The sequence below is a fragment of the Lithobates pipiens genome, unplaced genomic scaffold, assembly GCF_037356315.1.
Source record: "Lithobates pipiens isolate NorthernLeopardFrog02 unplaced genomic scaffold, aLitPip1_a1.2 Scaffold_16, whole genome shotgun sequence".
NCBI lineage: Eukaryota > Metazoa > Chordata > Amphibia > Anura > Ranidae > Lithobates > Lithobates pipiens.
In genome coordinates this window covers 309,809,997-309,831,216 of record NW_027507748.1, presented here as the reverse complement: position 1 = coordinate 309,831,216, position 21,220 = coordinate 309,809,997, and the positions used below count along the sequence as shown (strand labels likewise).

The following is a 21,220-nucleotide window of genomic DNA, read 5'->3' as shown; positions in this document are numbered from 1 at the left end:
TTGCATGATGCTGTTTCCCACATATCTAAGGAGAACAAAACCCACTTAGTTGCTAGCAATCAAGTCAGCAAGATATGTTTTGAGAGGGCCAAGATTTAAACTAGGTTATTGTTAAAGATAAGGAGTGAGAGCAATTTTTCTGAGTTGGGTTTGGGGATCATGCTGCAGTCAAGGATTCAGGATTTAATTTATGGCCCTTTCCATGGAGCTTGGAGATTGGTGCATTTTAGTACTACAGTCTTTTTTTTGAGCATGAGCGATTTAATGGCCAGCTAAACTTCAGTGAGGGAGATCTCTTCCAATAAAATTTTCAAAGTGGCATGAATAGGTAGCAATGATGCTGCATCCAATGGTGACATTGCCGGTTTATCAAATTGGGCGAGTTGCAGCTATTATAATGCAGAAGTTGTAGATTCAACAATTTGTAAGATCTTTAAAGGGTCTTAACGTCCATCTTAAGTTTGAAAGAATTCACAATACAGCTTTGTGTAAGGACCGTTACCTTTAAGGTAAAAATATTTTGTCGAGCCAAGTTGGCATTGTTAGGCATAAGGCAAAGTTTAAGGTCTGTTTTTGTCTGGAAAAAAGTTCTGTTGGAGGTATAGGGGCCATTTTTAAATAGACTTAAATTCCTGCTATGTTTTTATTCCAGCTGTTTAACAGCTGGAATAAAGGAGGTTGTATTTCAAAAAATGCAGTGGTGTGCTGCAAACAAATGGCTTCAAGAACAGGTGGTCAATAACAAGTGAATGTTACTTTTGAAGGGGAAAGTGGAACAGGCATTATTTATCATATATTTTGTTTTGATTAGGCAGATATATTGAATATATTTGTATTTAGAAGACCTATTGTGTAACATTCCATAATCCTTGTGTTAGGATGCCATTTACACCTCCAGATGGGACATTGTTTTCTATCCTTAGGAAACTGTTTCTTAGGAGTGTAAAAATACTTTCCAAGTCCGCCGGACTTTTGGGTAAAAAAATGTCCGCCGGAGCCTACACACAGGCGGATTGTTTGATCGTGTGTACGAGGCATTAGAAGGACCTGCTGGAAGTAACAAGCTTGTGTGAACAAATGTTATCGCCTCAATAAATTCCACCAGAAAGAAGGATGACATTTCAAAGTAAATAGATAGCAGGTCCCATCCATCTTAGGACATGTAAAATTGTATTAGAGGCCCCCATCTAGTTATTGAATCCAATACTCTGAATTGTGTTGCTCCTGTTCCATATTTGTATAATAAATACATCTACTTCTGACTTTAGCTTCAATTGTAAAAATATTACTGAAACCACATGAGTTTGGGTTTCCCCAACACCTCTCTACGACCTGGAAAGCAGCAAAAACAACATCACAAACTACAATCCATTAAAAAAGTCTAAAGCTAGCAATCAGAATGAATGTACAGTTTCTTCTAATTTCTTCCTATGCAGTTTATTATTTTTCCCTGAATATTCAAGGCTATGACTACTCTGTCTCTCTCATTTTATACTGGGGGGGTGGCCTATGCAAAAGCCCCCTTATTGGCCCTTCTAAGATTTCTGGCCACAGTGCATAGGCATTTCATTGTATATTATTGAAAACACTTAACATATTAGGCTGTAGTGCTACTCCCCTTTTTACAGACCCCCATGTAGTGTCCTCTGCTCCCCTTCACATCAAATCTGCCCCCCCCCCCCCCCCATTGCAGTGTGCTCTGTCTCCTTCAAATCAACCCATCACCCCACCCCTCCCCCACTGTAGTGCCCTGTGCCCTACCCCCAGAAAAAGTGCCCTCTGCAGCCCCACCCCCCCCCCCCCCCCCCACCCAGTAGTGTCCTTTGCACCAAGTATATCTATCCACGTCCTTCCTGCTGCATGTAAAAGCAATCCATCAGCCTTACGGGGATATCCCATCGCACCGGTCCGTCGTCTGACCAGAGAGCCAAAGACTGGATCAGCTTTGCCCAGCTCTGTGACATAGTATACTGAAAGCAATGACCTGACGTGGCTGTTACCTGGATGTAAACGGCACCATTTTCAAAAATCTTGGTGTGATCAAATGCTTTTAAAAGGGCAGAGGAGGGATCTAGGGTCGTATAGACCCCAGATCTTCCCATAAAGAGTACCTGTCACAAGCCTATTGCTATCACAAGGGATGTTTACATTATAATAAAATAAATAAAAGTGAAAAAAAAAATGTTTAAACGTGACAGTGTAAAAATAAATTAATAGAAAAAAATTATTTAATTAAAGTGCCCTTGTTGCACCCGTCGATCCTGCATGCGCACAAACAGCGATCGTCCAACACATGTGAGGTGTCACCGTGGGTGTCAGACCATGGGCAGCAATTCTAGCACCAGACCTCCTGTATAAAACTAAAGTGGTAACCTGTAAAGGCTTTTAAAATGTCACCCATGGATAGTAAGTGTTATGTCATTTTTCGCTGTTGCACACTCTTAAAGCATGACATGTCTGGTATCTATTTACTGGGTGTAACATTATCTTTTATATTTAACCATAGCCGAATGACAGCTACAGCGAGGTTGGATAATTCTGGGAGGGTGTAAAATTACATCCTCCAAGAATACTGCCTTCTGTGCCCCCTCTGGAATGTCCATGACAGTCGGGTCTTCCTGACCCGGCCCATCACAGATAGAGGTAAAGGGCCAATGAAAGCGGCCCTTTTCCACTGACTGCTCTGTCCAACGACAGAACTATCACTGGCCAACAAACTGGAGCATGTCCAGTTCAGCTTCTCCTCCTCACACGATCAGTACAGTGTGTCAGAAGGGAGCGAGTGCAGCAGTGCTTGTGAGCTGGATCTGAAGTGCTGATCTGTGCCCAGCCATCCCTATTCATGGCTCATCCATCAGCATCTCTGTCTAATCCATGCCTTATTCATCCCCATCTGTGCCACTACAGTATATAGTAACATGACAATTTTGTGGGGGGGGGGGAATCTTCATTGTGCAAAGAATAGTGGGAAAAAATTACAACTTCAAATAAAAACTCACCATGCCTCTTACTAAAAACGTTGGCATGTCTACTTTCCAAAAAGGGGTCATTTGGGGGGTAGTGGTACTCTCCTGGCTTGTTAGTGTCGCAAGAAATTAGATAGGCTGTATGATCAATTTTCAATGGTTGGCACCATAGCTTGTAGTCTCTATAACTTTCACAAAGACCAAATAATATACACCGATTTGGGTTATTTTTTACTAAAGATAAATAGCAGTATAAAGTTTGGCCAAGATTTATAAAGACAATTAGCTAAATTTTATAGCAGAAACAGAAAAATAGATATTTTTTTTTAACAATATTTTCAGTGTTTTTTCATGTATAATGCAAAAAAATAAAAAACCCAGTGGTGATTAACCGCTTGCCAACCAGCCACCGCAGTTATATTGCAGCAAAATGGCTCGGCTGCACGAATCGCCATTATGTTTTGTCAGGAACATATTTGCCCACTAGGGGGCACGTGCGCGCCCACGGAGCCGACAGCAGTTTCCAGTTCTCTGAAGGGAGAAGAGACAGATTGCTGCTCATACAGAGTATGAACAGCGATCTGTCATCTCCCCTGCACACAGTCTCATCCCCCCTTCAGTTAGGGCACACAATAGGGAATACATTAACCCCTCCATCGCCCCCTAGTGGTTAACCTCTTCACTGCCAGTGACATTTTTACAGTAATCAATGCATTTTATTGTAAAAATGCCAATGGTCCCAAAAATGTGTCAAAATTGTCTGACGTGTCCGCCATAATGTCGCAGTCCCGATAAAAATCGCAGATCGCTGCCATTATTAGTATAAAATTGGCATAAAACTATCCATTTTGTAGACGCTATAACTTTTGCACAAACCAAACAATATACGCTTATTGCGATTTTATTTTTATTTTTTTTATTTATTTTTTTCCAAAAATATTTGGAAGAATAGATATCGGCCTAAACTGAGGAGAAAAACGTTTTTTTAATATATATTTTTGGGGGATATTATAGCAAAAAGTAAAAAATATTGCGTTTTTTTCAAAATTTACACTTTTTTGTTTATAGAAAGAAAATAAAAACTGCAGAGGTGATCAAAAGAAAACTCTATTTGCAGGAAAAAAAACAATGGCAATTTTGTTTGGGTGCAACGTCGCAAGACCGTGCAATTGTCAGTTAAAGCGACACAATGCCGAATCGCAAAAAGTGCTCTGGAACAGGAAGTGGGTAAAATCTTCCGGGGCTGAAGCGATTAATCGCTTGCCTACCAGCTACCACAGGTATACTGTGGCAGGTTGGCTCGGCTGCAGTTTGCCATAAGTGTATGTCGGGCTCCTACACGGCATTCTGTGGGCACCCATTGGCCAGCGGGGGAGCCAGTCAGCGGGCCTGATGGACTCTATGTCCACCGGCCACCCGCGATCATTCCCTGCAGAGACAGAACAGGGATCTGCCTGTGTAAACAAGGCAGATCTCCGTTCTGACAGGGGATCACACAGAGATCCTGTCTTTCGGCTATGCAGGAAGACGGATCTGTGTGTGTTGTCTCAGGCAGCCCATCCCCCCACACAGTTAGAAACACACAGTGAGGGAACACAGTTAACCCCTTCCCTGCCAGTGTCATTAGTACAATATCAGTGCATATTTTTAGCACTAATCAGTATAATAAAGAAAAGGGAAAATGGTCAGCGGGACTTTAAATGAGGCCAATCACTATATAAAGTAAGCGTGGGATATAAAACACAGCATTGCTTTTGTGGGTTCCAACAAAAAGGGGGAGTTTTTGAATGAGATGTATACCAAAAAGCAGTCTTAGCAAAGAACATTTTATTATACCGTGTGAGATCATGTATAACACAAAAAGGCATACACAGAATCGCATACACGCAGGGCATGCTGAAAACCGCATAGAAATATTGACACCATGGTACTTGACATATGATAAAGTAAAAACAAGTCCTGCACAACATGGGCCACTGGAAGGGCTGAATGATGTTGGAAAGTCTAGAGTAAAACAAAATAAGAGATAAAATAATCTGCATGGACATCATGCATCTATGTAAGTCTGACTCGTTTCGTTGGGGTATACCAACTCTTCAGGGGCCAATGCAGTGGTGATCTATAAAGAAACATAACCATATGGTATAATATTGTAACTGAATAATAGGAATAAATAATGTGTAAGGGACAGGATGGACATCCCTATAGATACTCACATCAACTACATAGATGGGAACAGGATCAGAGCTGTGAGAAAGGTCTGGCATGGGAGCTGAGGTAGAGACATGTGGACAAGCAGGGAGCACTGTAGATTCACCAGGGTAAATGTGCAAATATGGGTGACGGTGAGCCCAAATTTCTGTGAATTGAGATCAGTAATATATATTAAATGTATGATATTTTTTTTGATGGAGTGTGAAAAGCCCATACACCAGGTCACATGAAGGGAAAAACTGAGCATAGATGAAAAAACAAAACAGTTACTCAAAAACCATCGAAAGAAAGAAAGAATCTGGTGAGATGGTGAAAGAACCAAAGAGAATGAAGAACAAAGTGCTAAAAGTATAGGTGAAACCTATGGTGACCAAAGGGTGGTGCCGGAGTAATTGATTGTCCTCTTTTGAAGTGTCGTCAGTACCTTAAAAATGTCACTACGTTTCTGTTTGTTGCCTAAAAAAGTCTGATTGTGTGTATGCAATACAAATTTACAGCCAACGGCCTTTGTACAAAAGTCCATGGGAAAGTTTGTACAAAGTCCGATCACGTGTATGAGGCTTAAGAAAACCCTACCATGTGGAACAGGGTACTAGGAACAAGAGATGGTGAATTGAAATAAAGTATGCAAAATATATATGTATGAGTAAGTCATGAGAGTTGAGAAAATATAAAGTATAATAAAGCCACGATTGGGTCTATCATGGATTGCAAAACATACAATGGAAAAATTCTTTGCAGACTGCTGAATGGTTACACCCCTCCATCCTTATAAAAATGTATTAATAACAGTTTAGAATTTAGCATAAAATACATGCACCCATGCGATTCCACCCCTAAATAGGAACAAGGAAAAAGGGGAATTAGTGGAGGGAGGGAGTAGTGCCGTCCCTACATGGCGCAAGTGCACCCCTGGGGCATAAAAAAAAAAAATATATATGCCACTGGTTCCCCTTTATGTGCCAAGTGGCAGCAATTGGTATATGGTGCACCAGATTACTAAATGACCAGGGATGTTTTCCACCCATTATTTTAGCGATAAACAATGATGTGGTCCAAGGCACCAAAAGTAATTGGCCTCCATCCCAAATTTTAGACAAAGAAAGGGGAAAATGGTCAGCGGGACTGTAAATGAGGCCAATCACTGTATAAAGTAAACGTGTGGGATATAAAACAGCGTTGCTTTTGTGGGTTCCAACAAAAAGGGGGAGTTTTTGAATGAGATGTATACCAAAAAAATAGTCTTAGCAAAGAACATTTTATTATACCGTGTGAGATCATATATAACATAATGAATAACACAAAATGCATACACAGAATCGCATACATGCAGGGCATGCTGAAAACCACATAAAAATATTGACACCATGGCACTTGGCAGATCATAAAGCAAAAATAAGTCCTGCACAACATGGGTCACTGGAAAGGCAGGATGATGTTGCAAAGTCTAACGTAAAACAAAAGAGACATAAAATAATCTGTATGGACATCATGCATCTATGTAAATCCAACTCTTCAGGGGTGAATGCAACGGTGAGCTATAAAGAAATATAACCATATGGTATAATATTTTACCTAAATAATAGGAATAAGTACTGTGTAAGGGACACACTGGGGAGGTACCTGAGCCTGTACGGGTGGATTTTTTTTACTCTGTTACGGATGCCTCCCCTCACTTGCCATGCCCACATGACGCTGGGTGGGACACGCTGTATCAGCTAGGAGCATTTCAATTCACCTCGCTTGGTGTTGGTCTTTCTGGCAACACCTCACATGCAAGCATTTACTTGTTGATTTTGGTTCCCCATTTTCTTGTGAACCAACAAAGTAAATCACCATAAGTTTCACCTATATTTTAGCACTTTGTTCTTCATTCTCTTTGGTTCTTTCACCATCTCACCAGGATACAATTTTCTTCTCTTTCTTTCTCCTTCCTATTTGATGGTTTTGAGTAACTTTTTTCATCTATGCTCAGTTTTTCCCTTAATGTGACCTGGTGTATGGGTTTTTCACACTCCATCAAAAAATATCACACATTTAATATATATTACTGATCTCAATTCACGGAAATTTGGGCTCACTGTCACCCATATTTGCATTTACAATGGTGAATCTACAGTGCTCCCTGCTTGTCCACATGTCTCTACCTCAGCTCCCATGCCAGACCTCTTTAACAGCTCTGATCCTCTGTTCACATCTATGTAGTTGATGTGAGTATCTATAGGGATGTCCATCCTGTCCCTTACACAGTACTTATTCCTATTATTTAGTTACAATATTATACCATATGGTTATGTTTCTTTATAGATCACCACTGCATTGGCCCCTGAAGAGTTGGTATACCCCAATGAAACGAGTCAGACTTACATAGATGCATGATGTCCATACAGATGATTTTATGTCTCGTATTTTGCTTTACTCTAGACTTTCCAACATCATTCAGCCCTTCCAGTGGCCCATATTGTGCAGGACTTGTTTTTACTTTATCATATGCCAAGTACCATGGCATCAATATTTATATGTGGTTTTCAGCATACCGTGTGTATGCGACTCTGTGTATGCATTTTTGTGTTATTCCGTATGTTATACATGATCCCACATGGTATAATAAAATGTTCTTTTGCTAAGACTATTTTTTGGTATACATCTCTCATTCAAAAAAAATAAATAAAATAAAAACTACTTTTTGTTGGAACCCACAAAAGCAACACTGTTTTATATCCCACATGTTTAAATTTATACAGTGATTGGCCTCATTTAAAGTCCCGCTGACCATTTTCCCTTTTCTTTGTCTAAAATTTGGGATGGAGGACAATTACTTTTTGTGCCTTGGACCACATCATTCTTTATCGCTAATCACTGTAATAAAGTCAATTTTTACCAAAAATAAAGTGTCAAAAAGGTCAGTTAGAGGTCGATTTGTCCACCACAATCCAAAAAAAAAAAAAAATCAACCAAAAACATTTTTTGGTATGTTTTATAGCAGAAAACAAAAAATTTTTTTTTCAAAATTATATATTTTTTGCTATAAACTAAAAAAAAATCAAAAAAAAAAACACAACCACACAACAGAGGTGTTCAACTACCACCAAAATAAAGCTCTATTTGTGGGGGAGAAACAAAAAGAACGTACATTTTATTTGGGTACAGTGTTGCTCGACCACGCAATTGTCAGTTAAAATAACGCAGTGCCGTATCGGAAAAAAATGGCCAGGTCATTAAAGCGGAGGTCCACCCTAAAGTGGACCTTCCGCTCATTGGAATCCTCCCCCCCTCGGGCGCCACAATTGGGACCTTTCAGGGGGGAGGGGGGTGCAGGTACCTGTACAGTACAGGTATCTGCACCCACTTCCGGTGTAGATTCTGCAGAAGGTACGCCCCTTTCCGCAGAATCTACGCTCCTTTCCGAAGGTCCCCCGCTGCCTGCTGGGAAACACACGGATCCCAGAGACAGCGGGGACCATCCTTATTGTGCAGCGCGACTCACGCATGCACAGTAGGGAACCGGGAATTGAAGCCGACAGGCTCCACTTCCTGATTCCCATACCCAAGATGGCGGCGGCAGCACCCGAGAGACGATCGAGAGATCGGCTTCGGGTGCCGACATCGCGGGCGCGCTGGGCGGGTAAGTGTCATTATTTTAAAAGTCAGCAGCTGCAGTATTTGTAGCTGCTGGCTTTTAAAAAAAAAAAAAAACGCGGAACTCCCGGCAGACTCCCGCTTTAAGGGGTTAAATATGACCAAAAGAAAGCTCTATTTGTGTAAAAGGACAAAAATGTGTACAGTGTTGCATGACTGAGTAATTGTCATTCAAAATGTGAGAGCACTGAAAGCTAAAAATTGGTCTGGTTAGGAAGGGGGTTTAAGTGCCATGTGGGCAAGTGGTTAAACAAAAATTAGGTTATGTATGGTTTTCTTGCATTCAAATTAAACACTTCAATACCAGGCACTTAAACACCTTCCTCCCCAGACCAATTTTGAGCTTTCAGCACTGTCGCACTTTGAATGACAATTGCGTGGTCATGCTACACTGTACTCAAATGATATTTTTATCATTTTTTTTTCCCACAAATAGAGCTTTCCTTTGGTGACATTTGATCACCTCTACGGTTTTTATTTTTTTCTAAACAAATAAAATACCGAAAATTTTGAAAAAAAAAAAATTTTTTTTTTTTGTTTCAGTTTCAAAACTTTGTAAATAAGTAAGTTTTCTCCTTCACTGATGGGGGTTACACTGATGGGCAATGATAAGGCGGCACTGATGGGCACCGATGAGATGGCATTGATGGACACTGATATGTGGCACAAATTGGCACTGATAGCTGGCACGGATTGGCATGGATGGGTATGGATAGGCGGTACAGGTCGGCATGGATAGGCAGCACATATGGGCACTGATAGGCGGCATTGTATTACATTATACTGTACTAATGGATGCCAATCAGTGCCAAACAATAATGCATGCCAATCAGTGATGCCCATTGTGGGCACTGATTGGCATCCATTGTGGCACTGACTGGAATCCCTGGTGGTCTAGGGTGGCATACCTTGTCCTGGGTATCCCTGGCAGTCCAGTGTGGGCATCCTCGGAGGGGCTGCGCTGATAATGGATCAGCACAGACCCCCCCCGTCAGAGGAGCAGCCGATCGGCTCTCCTTTACTCGCGTCTGACAGACGCAAGTGAGGAAAAGCCAATCACCGGATTTTCCTATTTACACTGTGATCAGCCGTGATTGGACACGGCTGATCACGTGGTAAAGAGTCTCCGTCAATCTCTACTGAGATCGTAGTTGCAGGGTGTCAGATTGACACCCCGTAACAACGATCGCCGCAATGCTCGCCCCCGGGGACGTGCAGCAGCTCAAAATCCTGATCACATCATATGACGTCCGGTCAGGATTTTGAACTTCTATGTAACTATACATTTTTTATGTTTACTTTCACAGTACAAACATAGATAGCAGCAGCTTGAAAAGTCCAGGTGAATGGTGACCAACTACTACTACTAGCTATACTGTGACTTAGACAAAAGAGAACCTTCACCGACATAGCACTAAAAGATACAGTGCCTTCAAAAAGGATTCATACCCCTTGAACTGTACCACATTTTTGTCATGTTTTGTCACAACCAAAAATGTAAATGTATATATTTTTTTTACAAATAAATATCTAAAAAGTATGGCGTGCATTTGTATTCAGCCCCCTTTTACTCTGATAAATCTAGTGGAACCAATTGTCTTCAGAATTCACCTAATTAGTAAATAGAATCTACCTGTAAGTTAATTTCAGTAAAAATACAGCTGTTCTGCGAAGTCCTCAGGGGGTTTGTTAGAGAACTTTAGTGAACAAACAGCATCATGAAGGCCAGGAAATATACCAGACAGGTCAGGAATAAGGATGAGCTCCGGCATGTTCACACACTCTACGTGCAGAGCCCACCAGGAAGTCAGTGCAGCTCTGCGCTAATCACAGGCACTGAGACATTTCCCGATAGGTGGCTGCAGAGATCGGGAAATGTCTCACTGCCTGTGATTAGCGCAGTGCTGCGCCGACTTCCTGGTGGGTTCTGCACGTGGAGTGTGCAAACACCCCCGAGCGCATCCCTAGTCAGGAATAAAGTTGTGGAGAAATTTACAGCAGGGTTGAGTTATAAATAAAAAATTCCCAAGCTTTGAACATCTTCCGGAGCACTGTTCAATCCATCATCTGAAAATTTAAAGAGTATGGCACAACTGCAAACCTAGAGACATGGCCGTCCACCTAAACTGACAGGCTGGGCAAGGAGAGCAATAATCAGAGAAGCAGCCAAGAAGCCCATGGTAACTCTGGAGGAGCTGCAGAGATCCACAGCTCATGTGGGAGAATCTGTCCACAGGACAACTATTAGCCGTGCACTCAAATCTGACTGTGGCAAGAAGAAAGTCATACGAAGTCCCTTTGCAGTCTGAGAAGCCATGTGAAGAAGGTGATCTGGTCAGATGAGACTAAAATTGAACTTTTTGGCCTATAAGTAAAACGCTATGTGTGGCAGAAAACTAACAAACACTGCACATCATGTTGGGGGGATTCAGCAGGGACAGGCAAGCTGGTCAGAGTTGATGGGAAGATGGATGAAGCCAAATACAGGGCAATCTTAGAAATAAAACCTGTTAGAGTCTGCAAAAGACCTGAGACTTGGGCGGAAGTTCACCTACCAGCAGAACAATGACCCTAAACATGCAGCCAGAGCTACAATGGAATGGTTGAGATCAAAGCATATGCATGTGTTAGAATGGCCCAAAGTCCAGACTTAAATCCAATTGAGAATATGTGAAATGACTTGAAAACTGGGGTTCAGATACTCTCCATCCAATGTGACAGAACTTGAGCTATTTTGCAAAGAAGAATGGGCAAAAATGTCACTCTAGATGTGCAAAGCTGATAGAGACATCCCCAAAAATGACTTGCAGCTGTAATTTCAGGGAAAAATATTTCTACAAAGTATTGACTCGGAGGGTGAATACAAAAGTGTGGCATGCATTTTTGTTATTTGTAAAGATTTTTGAAAACCATTCATCATTTTCCTTCCACTTCACATTTATGTGCCAATTTGTGTTGGTCTATCACATAAAAGCTTAATAAAATACATTTATGTTTTTGGTTGTAACATGACAAAATGTGGAAAATTTCAAGGGGTATGAATACTTTTTCAAGGCACTGTAAATTCTAACTGGTTGCTTCTATGAGTCACTTTACTATTTGTGTTATTAAATACGCCCAACGTTATGCATGGGGTGCTGGCTTTTCATCAAGTTTCAACAGGAAATCTAAGTTTATGTTATACAACAGACAAGGATATGAACAGTTATTAAGCAAATAAATGTACAAGAAAATGAAAGAAAGTATTTTATTTTCATTTTTTTTTATTATTATTTTTTTACTTATGTTTAACTACATCTGAAAACCATGGCAAATATTTGATATCTGAAAGTGACCCTGTCAACCAGGTTACACTATGACAGCTGAATAGACCAGTAGACTGTATGAAAGCAGCACTTGCTCAAGTTCTTAATATCCTGCTAATTAGTTTCCCAGTTTGTTAATAAACTGCTCTGAAGTTCTTTTCAGCCTCCGACACTTCCAGAGGCTCTTATTTAGAGCACCGGATACTTCCAAACCTCCCCGCTGGACCTTGTGCTCAGGTAATCTGTTGTAATCACAGTTCAGAGTCTGTGTACCTGGCTGCACACAATCTCAGTGACAGCAGAGATTAAACAGATTCTAAAGTTTTGTACACATGGTACAAAAATCAGAAGGGGATTGACGTTTGACAGACTGTTGTCCGAAGTTCTTACCGTTAGTACGCTCCTTTTAACAATTGCTTTCCAATTTTCGGCCAACAAATGTTGGATGACAGGCTAGTAAATTTTTGTCAAACGACAGCTCCACATCAGATTTTTGGATGGTCAGTACACAAATCCGTCACACAAAAGTCGAAAAGTACAAACACGCATGCTCGGAATCAATGCTCACCAAAACACGAAATTAACAGAAGCTCTGCCTGTGCCGAGATCAGCAACAGACTACAGACAAGTCTTTAGAGGCAGTGGGTAGCAGCCTTGGTGATGCCAAAGGTTGGGGGGGGCATCATTTTGTAAGAGAGAAAGCCTCAGACAGTTCTGGAAGTGTCAAAAAGGTAAACCCTTTAATGTCCAGCGGTCATTGATTTTCTAGTCAAATCTAGCAATGTCAGCATGTAGCATGTTGCACAATTATTCAACTATTTTGCATACCTAAAATGTTATTTTTTAAAGGACATACAAATTTTTTTTTATTTGGTTCACGGTTTAATTTATTTTGATAATTTTTTCAAAATATTGTCACCCAATTACAGATTTAAAGCAATACTAACTTTTTTTCTCCTAAAGATAACAAGCATGTCATACCCACCTGATCTGTGCATTGGTTTTACACAGAGCGGCCCAGGTCCTCCTTTTCTTGGGTACCTCACTGACACTCCTGGCCTCTCCCTCCTGCCAAGTGCCTACAGCGAACACCTTGCCCTGGGGGCATGGGCAACCAACCAGGCTCACTGCCAAGCCGCGGTTGTGTGTCCATCCACACTCCCTTCCTTCTACTGATTGGCTCACTGGCTGTGCTTGACAGCAGCAGGGGTGCACTGGCTTCTGCGACTGCCTCAGCCAATGAGGAGTGGTCCTGGAAAGCAAATGGGGCTCAGGCATTAGGCCCCTTTCACACCACCAGACCAATCAGGACTGCCTATCTGTTTTTTCAGGCAGACCCAATCAGACCACCCATTGTTCTCTATGGGGCGGCGAGTGTGAGCGGACATGTGTCCACTGTCATCCTATCCTGTCCCCTAAAAACAGACAGATGGGGATATGTTCACCATCCTTATTGCGAACCGGATGACAATCAGATGGAAACAGACATGCAGTCAGTTTCCATCTGACCACTCCCTAGAGAACAGTGAGCAAAGCAGAGCAGACACAGACCTGTCATCTGCCTGCTCAGTGGGGATCAGTGGAAATTTCCCTCGTTGAGCAGGCAGATCTTCTTGGACAGATTCCATCCCATGTGAAAGGGGCCTTAGGGGGGCTGCTGCATGCAGGTTATTTATTTTATTACCTTCATGCATAGAATGTAAAATGAAACTAAAAAACCTTGAGCCTTTACAACCACATTAAACAAACTACAATGCAGTCTGGCTTTCATTTTTTTCAAAGAAGCATCCAGCCAACAGGTGATTACGATGTCATAGCTCACATAGGGGGGTCACATGACTGAGAAACCATTATTCTCGATCATCGGTGGAGACCCAAGCTGCCAGGACAGGCTGGTGGCTTTAAAGGGAAGGAATGTTTATAAAAATCTCCAGTATGAACTGTGAAAGGTTTACACACAGATGGTGGGTGGGAAGAGGTGTACTTATTAGCGCTTTATCCACAAACAGGGCAAATAATTAGAAGGATAATAGAATAATGAGCCAGTGCTACTTGAAGGCTCTTCACACCAGCTCTGATGGGCAGTTCGAACGCACAGACTATGCAAATTGCCTTACGTCCTATTGCTTTCGTTCACATGTGATGGAAAAAAGTAGGACAAATTGTACAGCACACCGTGTTACAATGCACTGCTATGCATAGGGATAATGGGGCAACAACTTTAATAGTTAAAAAAATAAACCCAAACATTGCGTGCGTTTTACAATGCATCACAGCACACCGGAGGGCGCACCTTAACGTGCGATAGCAGTTGTGAATGAGCCCTAAAACATTCTAATATATTCAGTCTGCAAAATGTTACTTAGCGATAGGGTCGCCCTAGGGGTGGTTTCACAACAGCCCTGTTGAGCTGCATCGTCCAATGCATAGACGAGGCCTTATGTACTACCGATTCAGTTCACACCAACAGGCTGCATTGGTGTGTGCTGGGCAAAAGCATAAAATAAAAAGGACATTGCAAAGCACAAAAGGACGTTGCATTTGTGTGCAGTGCATTCCGATGTGCCAGAACGCATGGCAATGTGCTGCTGTGCAGAGGTTTAAGGTGGCAACTTTGATAAAGTTTAAGAAAAAAAAGGCACACACTGCAATGCATTTTACAATTCATGCAAAAATGCACACTACCAAGTGTGCATTATGTGCACCCTAACAGTGTTTAAATGTCTATATATAAATGTAAAACATTTTTTTCTTTAACCTATTGACCGATTCCAGCTAACAGAGAATTCAGCTTCACATGTTTTAGTCATTGCAGCCAAGCCTCTGCCAAGTTTATCTTTGTCCTGTATAGAGACGAGCAAGTCTGCTCAAGCACAACTGCTGCCTACATCTCAATATAAGTTTCATGAGCCGAAAGCAGAATTCCAAGTGAATAATTTTTATAGCTTTAAAATTGAATCATGAAAAAAAAACACACACAAGGAGAGGACAGGGACAGTGGAGTGGACAGATGGAAGGCTACCAACATCAGAACAAATGGATCCCTCATGCATGCTTAAATTTAAATCTGCTTACAGCTTCAATTGCTTAACAACATATACAATAAAAAGTGGTGGCTCAGGCACTTTTGTAATATTTGGTAGTATCTGCAGTTTCCCTCTAATACCCAACCTTTCCGCACATGTAATAACTAGAGTAATATTCAATATGAAGTACTCTTACATGCCGATTTGTTCCATCGCACCTTTCATGAAAAAGGCAAAAAGTGCATACAATAGTTTAATGCTGTAAAAATACCAAATATAAAGCAGAGTTTGCCTCAGTGCTATTTTTAAAGCACTTAAAATTCCACAAAGCAAATTACAAATAGAAAAAGAAAATACGAGATAAGAAAAATTCAAATTTTCTTCACTGTTATTTTACAAACATTTTTCTCCTAGAAATCAACATAGAAAAAAAAAGCTAAATAAATAGTTTGGGCTCCACGTTCTTGAAACAGTCTAGAGTTTGTCATTTGGAATAACAAGTATGCCGATCCAAACTGGTGCAGACACAGTCTGATGTGGACAAAGTGCATGATGCTGCTGGTGCTGAAAGTGACTCTTAAAGCTGCAGAGGCCTTAGCGTCAGACAAATATCTGGAGTACCAAAAGAATCTTCCACTGGGAATTACATTTACACTGGACTGCAAATAGGTAGGATAAAAACGAAACATCATTTTGGAAAGGTGACCGGGAATGGTAAAGGCAGTCACATGATCACAGATCACGTTTTGAATGTATGAGACTAGATTAAAAACAAGTAGTTGTGCAAGACTAATCCCTTTGATGGTGAAACTGAATTTATGGCATTTTCCAGAGGATACAGGCTATGACATAAGAAGGCATGGAAGTCGAAAACCTTCCATTGGTGCATACAGTCATGCTTAAATAAAGCACCAAAACAGGCCAGAGTCCTAAGGCAACCAAGTTAAAAATACTAATAGGTGAGCACTTGTGTCACAGTATAGAAAGTTTTATTTCCGTGGCCTGATAAAAGTTGGAAGTGCTCCTCTAGCTGTTAGTCCTTCAAAGCGCTTGTATGTGTAGTTGATGAAGACCCAATCCTTGTTCTTGAAGTCGGACTCTGGATGGTTGCTTGCCCCTGAGGAAGAAAAGACTGTAAGAGGTTAAAATAATATCCTCAGCATTGCTGAAACAGAACAAAAAAAAATACTAACCTCTGAAGTTAATGAAAATACAGTATATAAAACTACTATAACTAATATGTTGACTTCAATAGTGACTATACTTTGTTTAAAAAAAAAAAAAAATGGGGAAAAAAAGTCACCAAGGCAATGATAAATGCCAAGATAGAGGCAACGCTCCAGGACAAGGTGAGACGATACTCCAAATCTGGCAACCTTGGGTTGATAGATTTTTGCCCCCTAATTTTGACACCTCCTTTTTTGAGCCTTAGCTGTCCTTTTATACTAGTCGGTTGAAAGTGCTCTTGGGACTGCGGCAGGTTCAATCCCCAGAACCATCCCTTCCCTTTATACCCCCACTTTCACCCACTAATTTGCTACCCTTTTCTTGTTTATCAGTACATTGCTGTATATTTTGCTGACTTGGTCCTAGTTTTCCTCCATGCCATGGCTAGGGTGGGCCACCCGAACATCAGCTCACTTTTTTTCCTACCTCCTCTTTAGCTATTAGGTTGCTAAAAGCCATAATTTGATGGAATATTTCTGTCCATACATTGATTGGCCTATTGTGTGCAATTGTCATTTGTTTTGACATGTTAATGGCACTTGCTGTTGTACCACTCCCTGTGTGGAAGCGTTTCCATTATCCATAATGGCTGTTATGTTACATGTGATGCTTATTGTAATACTCAATTTAATAAAATATTTGAATATACATTATATTTTTTTTTTTTTAAAGGACACCAGTACTGAGAAATGTGGAGGCTACACTTGTTGACCACCTGAAGATGTTAACTGCCTGGCTGTCTCAGGCTTCCTTATTTTGAGTCACTAACCTGGAATATGCCACCACCTTGCTAAGGTAACTTTAAAGCATAAGCTCATTTTTTGGAACATGTTAAAAGTTCCACCCGTTTCCAGCCAGGGATCTTCTCCGCTGTCATTTTATGTAAACAGCATGGCCACCTGGGGCCCCACCCACATGGCCAGATCACGCATTCACAGTTTCTTATGAATACCTACAAGAACCATCAGCTGCTGATGGCTTGTAGATTTCAATTATCTCTGTTCATTGATTTTCCAGCTCTCATGTAACTGCTTGCCTGTACGAAGTAAGAGCTTACAGCTATGCTGAAAGTCTGCAGGAGCTGGACATTGCACCCGTGATCTGCTGATCGTAGGTGCAAAGCGTTGCAGATTCCTTAATAAATGCAAATTTTTTTACCTAGAAAAAAATAAATACATTCACATTTTTTGTCTTAAAGATGAACTTATCCTTTATGGCAGCATGGCATTTTATCCAGTGTGATAAAGTAAGCTCAAGGGCATTCCCTGCTTCCTTGATGCAGCACTTAAAACTGCCCCCTCATTACCAACCCTTTCTTTAGTGCTCTTAGAGAAGAAGCAGTGGAGATAACATGAGAAGGTCATCATAAGTCACCACTGGGGAGAACCTAGGACAAACCTTGCCTCAGGATAGGAATAGCCATGTCTACATATTATGAGATGGTAGCATGAAGACACTATCCTGCTAATGGCCCCTAGTATTTCTGCACAGCAACAATCTTCTCATCGTGTTCTATTTCCCCAGCTCATGTCCAACCCAAAATGCATTCACTATAAATAGAAGGCCAAGTTCACACCATGCATGTGGAGAAGATGAGGTACACGACTAATGACATTGCACAGCAAAGACCACTAGAAAACTATATTTAGGGTCCAAAAAAAAAGGGGGGGGGGGAGAAGAAAAGGAAAACATGCACTACAAAATTTGCATATACTTGACATTATCCGCAGCTTACCCATTGGTTTAAGAATATCTGAATCTGGAAATTCATCAAAATTTGAAGTGTCATCAATACTTTTTATTTCAATAGGTATAGCAGCAGGCCTTTCTCTGAAAATTAAATAGTAATAAAACATTTAAAGAAAATTACAATGTAATCATTATAGTTAAACTCAAGAAAACCAGCCAAATACACACATACACGCACGTACGTAATTTCCCCTCAGGTGGTATTTTAATTCTAAATCCTGGTTAGGCAATGCAGATGATAGTCACCTTATGCCTGCTGAATAAACACGAAATCTGCAACATTAGCAATTTCCAATGAGCACTGCAGTGACCCAGGAAGCAGTAAGGCTAACCCAGGAAATAAGGTTTATAGGCTGTGCAGTGTGAGACATACGAATGGCAACTTCTATTTCAGGTAAAACAGCATATATAATATTTCATCTGTATATTTAAAGCAGGAGTTCTTAACCTGGGGTTCATGGACCACTTAAGTGGTCCATGGATGGGTTTCAAGGGGTCAAATAAAATGAAAATGATAACATTTACATTCACTATACAACCCTGTTCCAATCAAGGTTTTCCTATTGAAAGAAATTACACCCTGCCACTGTTTATAGTGCCAACCGCTAAGCGTCTCTTGACTTGTTGTTGGCCTATATGTACCATTTAAATTTGTATCACCATTCTCTGCACAACCGCCATCTTGTGCCACTCCCCAAGTTTTGTTTATAATGGTTTACTTTCTCAAATTCTGTGTATGTCATATGTGTGAGATAATCACATTTCAATTAAAATAAAAGTATATATTCTGTGTATGTTAAAAGTAGTGGAAGCTTTCAATTGGAATTTTTGAAATGCCTGGAAATACAAGTAATACATCTGTATTAAAGTGGTTGAAAACCATCGCATATACCCAGTGAATTGACAAGCATCTGATGATAAACAGAAATGAAACAAATCCTCCTAACAGTTTGTACCCGTTTATCTGCATCAATTTGTCCTCCACATCAGTTAAAAGTCCAGAATTTACACAGGAGCTCCCAGCTCTGAAAAGCAGGTATCTCCATGAGGACAGCTCTAATCCCCCCACACCTTTACACAGTACACAAGGAACATGCAGAGCTGAGATCAGTCACAGGCTGTGTGCTGAACATCACTCCATCACCTTTTATCTCTTGGGGTCTGAAAAACGTTTCAGAAGAGATTCTTGCTGATAGTAGAGTAATGAGGCAGCAGAGAGAAATCACGAATCACACAGTACTTTGGATCGAGGCAGGTACATAATAGGATATGCTTTCTGTGTATTTTATTTCTGAGGTTTACAACCACTTTAAATCGGCACTAAAGAAATAACATTTTCATTGTTCAGTGAGATGCTTCCAATACTGTTCTGTTATACAGTCAGCAGAAGGGCACAATATATACAGAACAAGATTTTTTTTCTAAATTCCAGCTCCCCTATGTACCAATAGAACATTAATGTACTTTTGCAAAAATTAAACCAGCTTTCCATTTATTCTACACACGCTTACCTCACACTCTTCATAGCTGTTCAAAAAAACGTATCCATTACTTCTGCCTTACTTCCTGGTGAGACTTTAGGTCATGACACAGGGAAGAGTTGACCAGCTGACTTCAGCACATAGACTTCAGCACACACCCTGCATCCTCTACACTCAGCTGGTCAACTCCTTCCTGTGTCATGACCTAAGCTCTGACCAGGAAGTAAGGCAGAAGTAATGGATAAGTGTTTTTGAACAGCCATGAGGATAGTGAGGGTGAGCGCATGTAAAATAAATGGAAAGCTGTATTATTTTTGCAAAAGAAGTACATTAATGCTATATTAGCACACAGGGGAGCTGGAATTTAGAAAAAAAAAAAAAAAAAGTGAACGTAGCTTTAAGTTAGAATTCCTATACACCAAAAAATACCTTGAAACTGCCACAAAGGAGAACTGCATACTGGGATTTCTAGTTTAGAATGGGGTCAAAAAGAATAGTTGGTACTATTCATACATTCCTGTCATCCTGCACATACAAGGGGATGTGAAAAACATTCTTCTGGAGTATGTATACTATATATCCTATGTACGCATATTATCCTATGTAAAGTTGTGCACATATGTTTACATACCCTGGCGGAATTTATGATTTCTTAGCCATTTTTCAGAGAACATGGATAACAAAAACATTTTTCACTTATGGTTAGCGTTTGGCTGAAGCCATTTATTATCAATCATGTTTACTCTTTTTAAATCATAATGGCAACAGAAACTACCCAAATGACCGCGATCAAAAGTTTACATACCCTGGTGATTTTGGCCTGATAACAAGTAAACATAGTTGATTAGCTGCTTGCTGACCAGTGCATGATGATATACGTCGGCACAATGGCACGGCTGCGCAAATGGGCGTACTTGTACGTTCCAATTTAAGGCACGACATAGTGCGCCGCCGAGTACTCTGTGACTGCGGACTCGATGTCCGCCGGTGTTCCGCGATCGTGTCACGGAGTGGCAGAACTGGGAGATGTCTATGTAAACAAGGCACTTCCCTGTTCTGCCTAGTGACATGAGATTTAACATCTGAGAAGATAAAAAGCCTCATCACAAAAGACCTAAGCTGTCATTGATGTTCAAGGGAGCAATACACGGTATTAAGAACTGGGGTGTGAAAACTTTTGATCATGATTTAATAAGAGTAAACACAGTTGATTGAAACCTATGAGCACAACTGTATGTAATCATATCCTATGTTACCCTAAAAACATTGTAACAAATTCCCATATTTTGTTATTTTTTCTAAAGAAGTTTCCAATAAAACCTGAAATAAAATACAATAAAAAAAAGCCTCTTTGACCATCCAAAATGTTTGTCACCATAGGTCTTGGCTTATGAGGCGACACCATAAAATGTTATCTTTATAAAGAAAGATAGAAAACTGTGCAATAAAGGCACAATGTCCAGACACTTGCCTAATGTGTTCCCAGTCAACAGCTTCAAAGAAAGGGTTAGATTTGATCTCTTCTACACCAGAAGCACCAATTCGTTGCTCTGACTCACAGCAGAAACTGAAAGCATACAAAACAAAGAAAATATGATGCAATGAAATATTTC

At 40.6% G+C, this 21,220-nt stretch overlaps 1 protein-coding gene across 3 annotated transcripts in view; it reads right to left on the bottom strand.

Moving 5' to 3' along the window:
- Positions 1–12,052: 12,052 nt before the first annotated feature.
- Positions 12,053–21,220, bottom strand: part of LOC143982689 (serine/threonine-protein kinase 38) — an 84,919-nt gene continuing 75,751 nt past the window's right edge. For 2 of the 3 annotated variants that reach the window (XM_077481612.1, XM_077481613.1), the window contains exons 13-15: positions 21,079–21,174; positions 18,113–18,207; positions 12,053–16,282 (exon numbers count right to left, since the gene is read on the bottom strand). In XM_077481612.1, coding sequence (XP_077337738.1) covers positions 16,140–16,282; positions 18,113–18,207; positions 21,079–21,174 — 334 coding nt within the window. In that variant the 3' untranslated portion in view covers positions 12,053–16,139. The remainder of the gene's footprint in view (positions 16,283–18,112; positions 18,208–21,078; positions 21,175–21,220) is intronic. The other variant, XM_077481615.1, reaches the window with a different exon arrangement.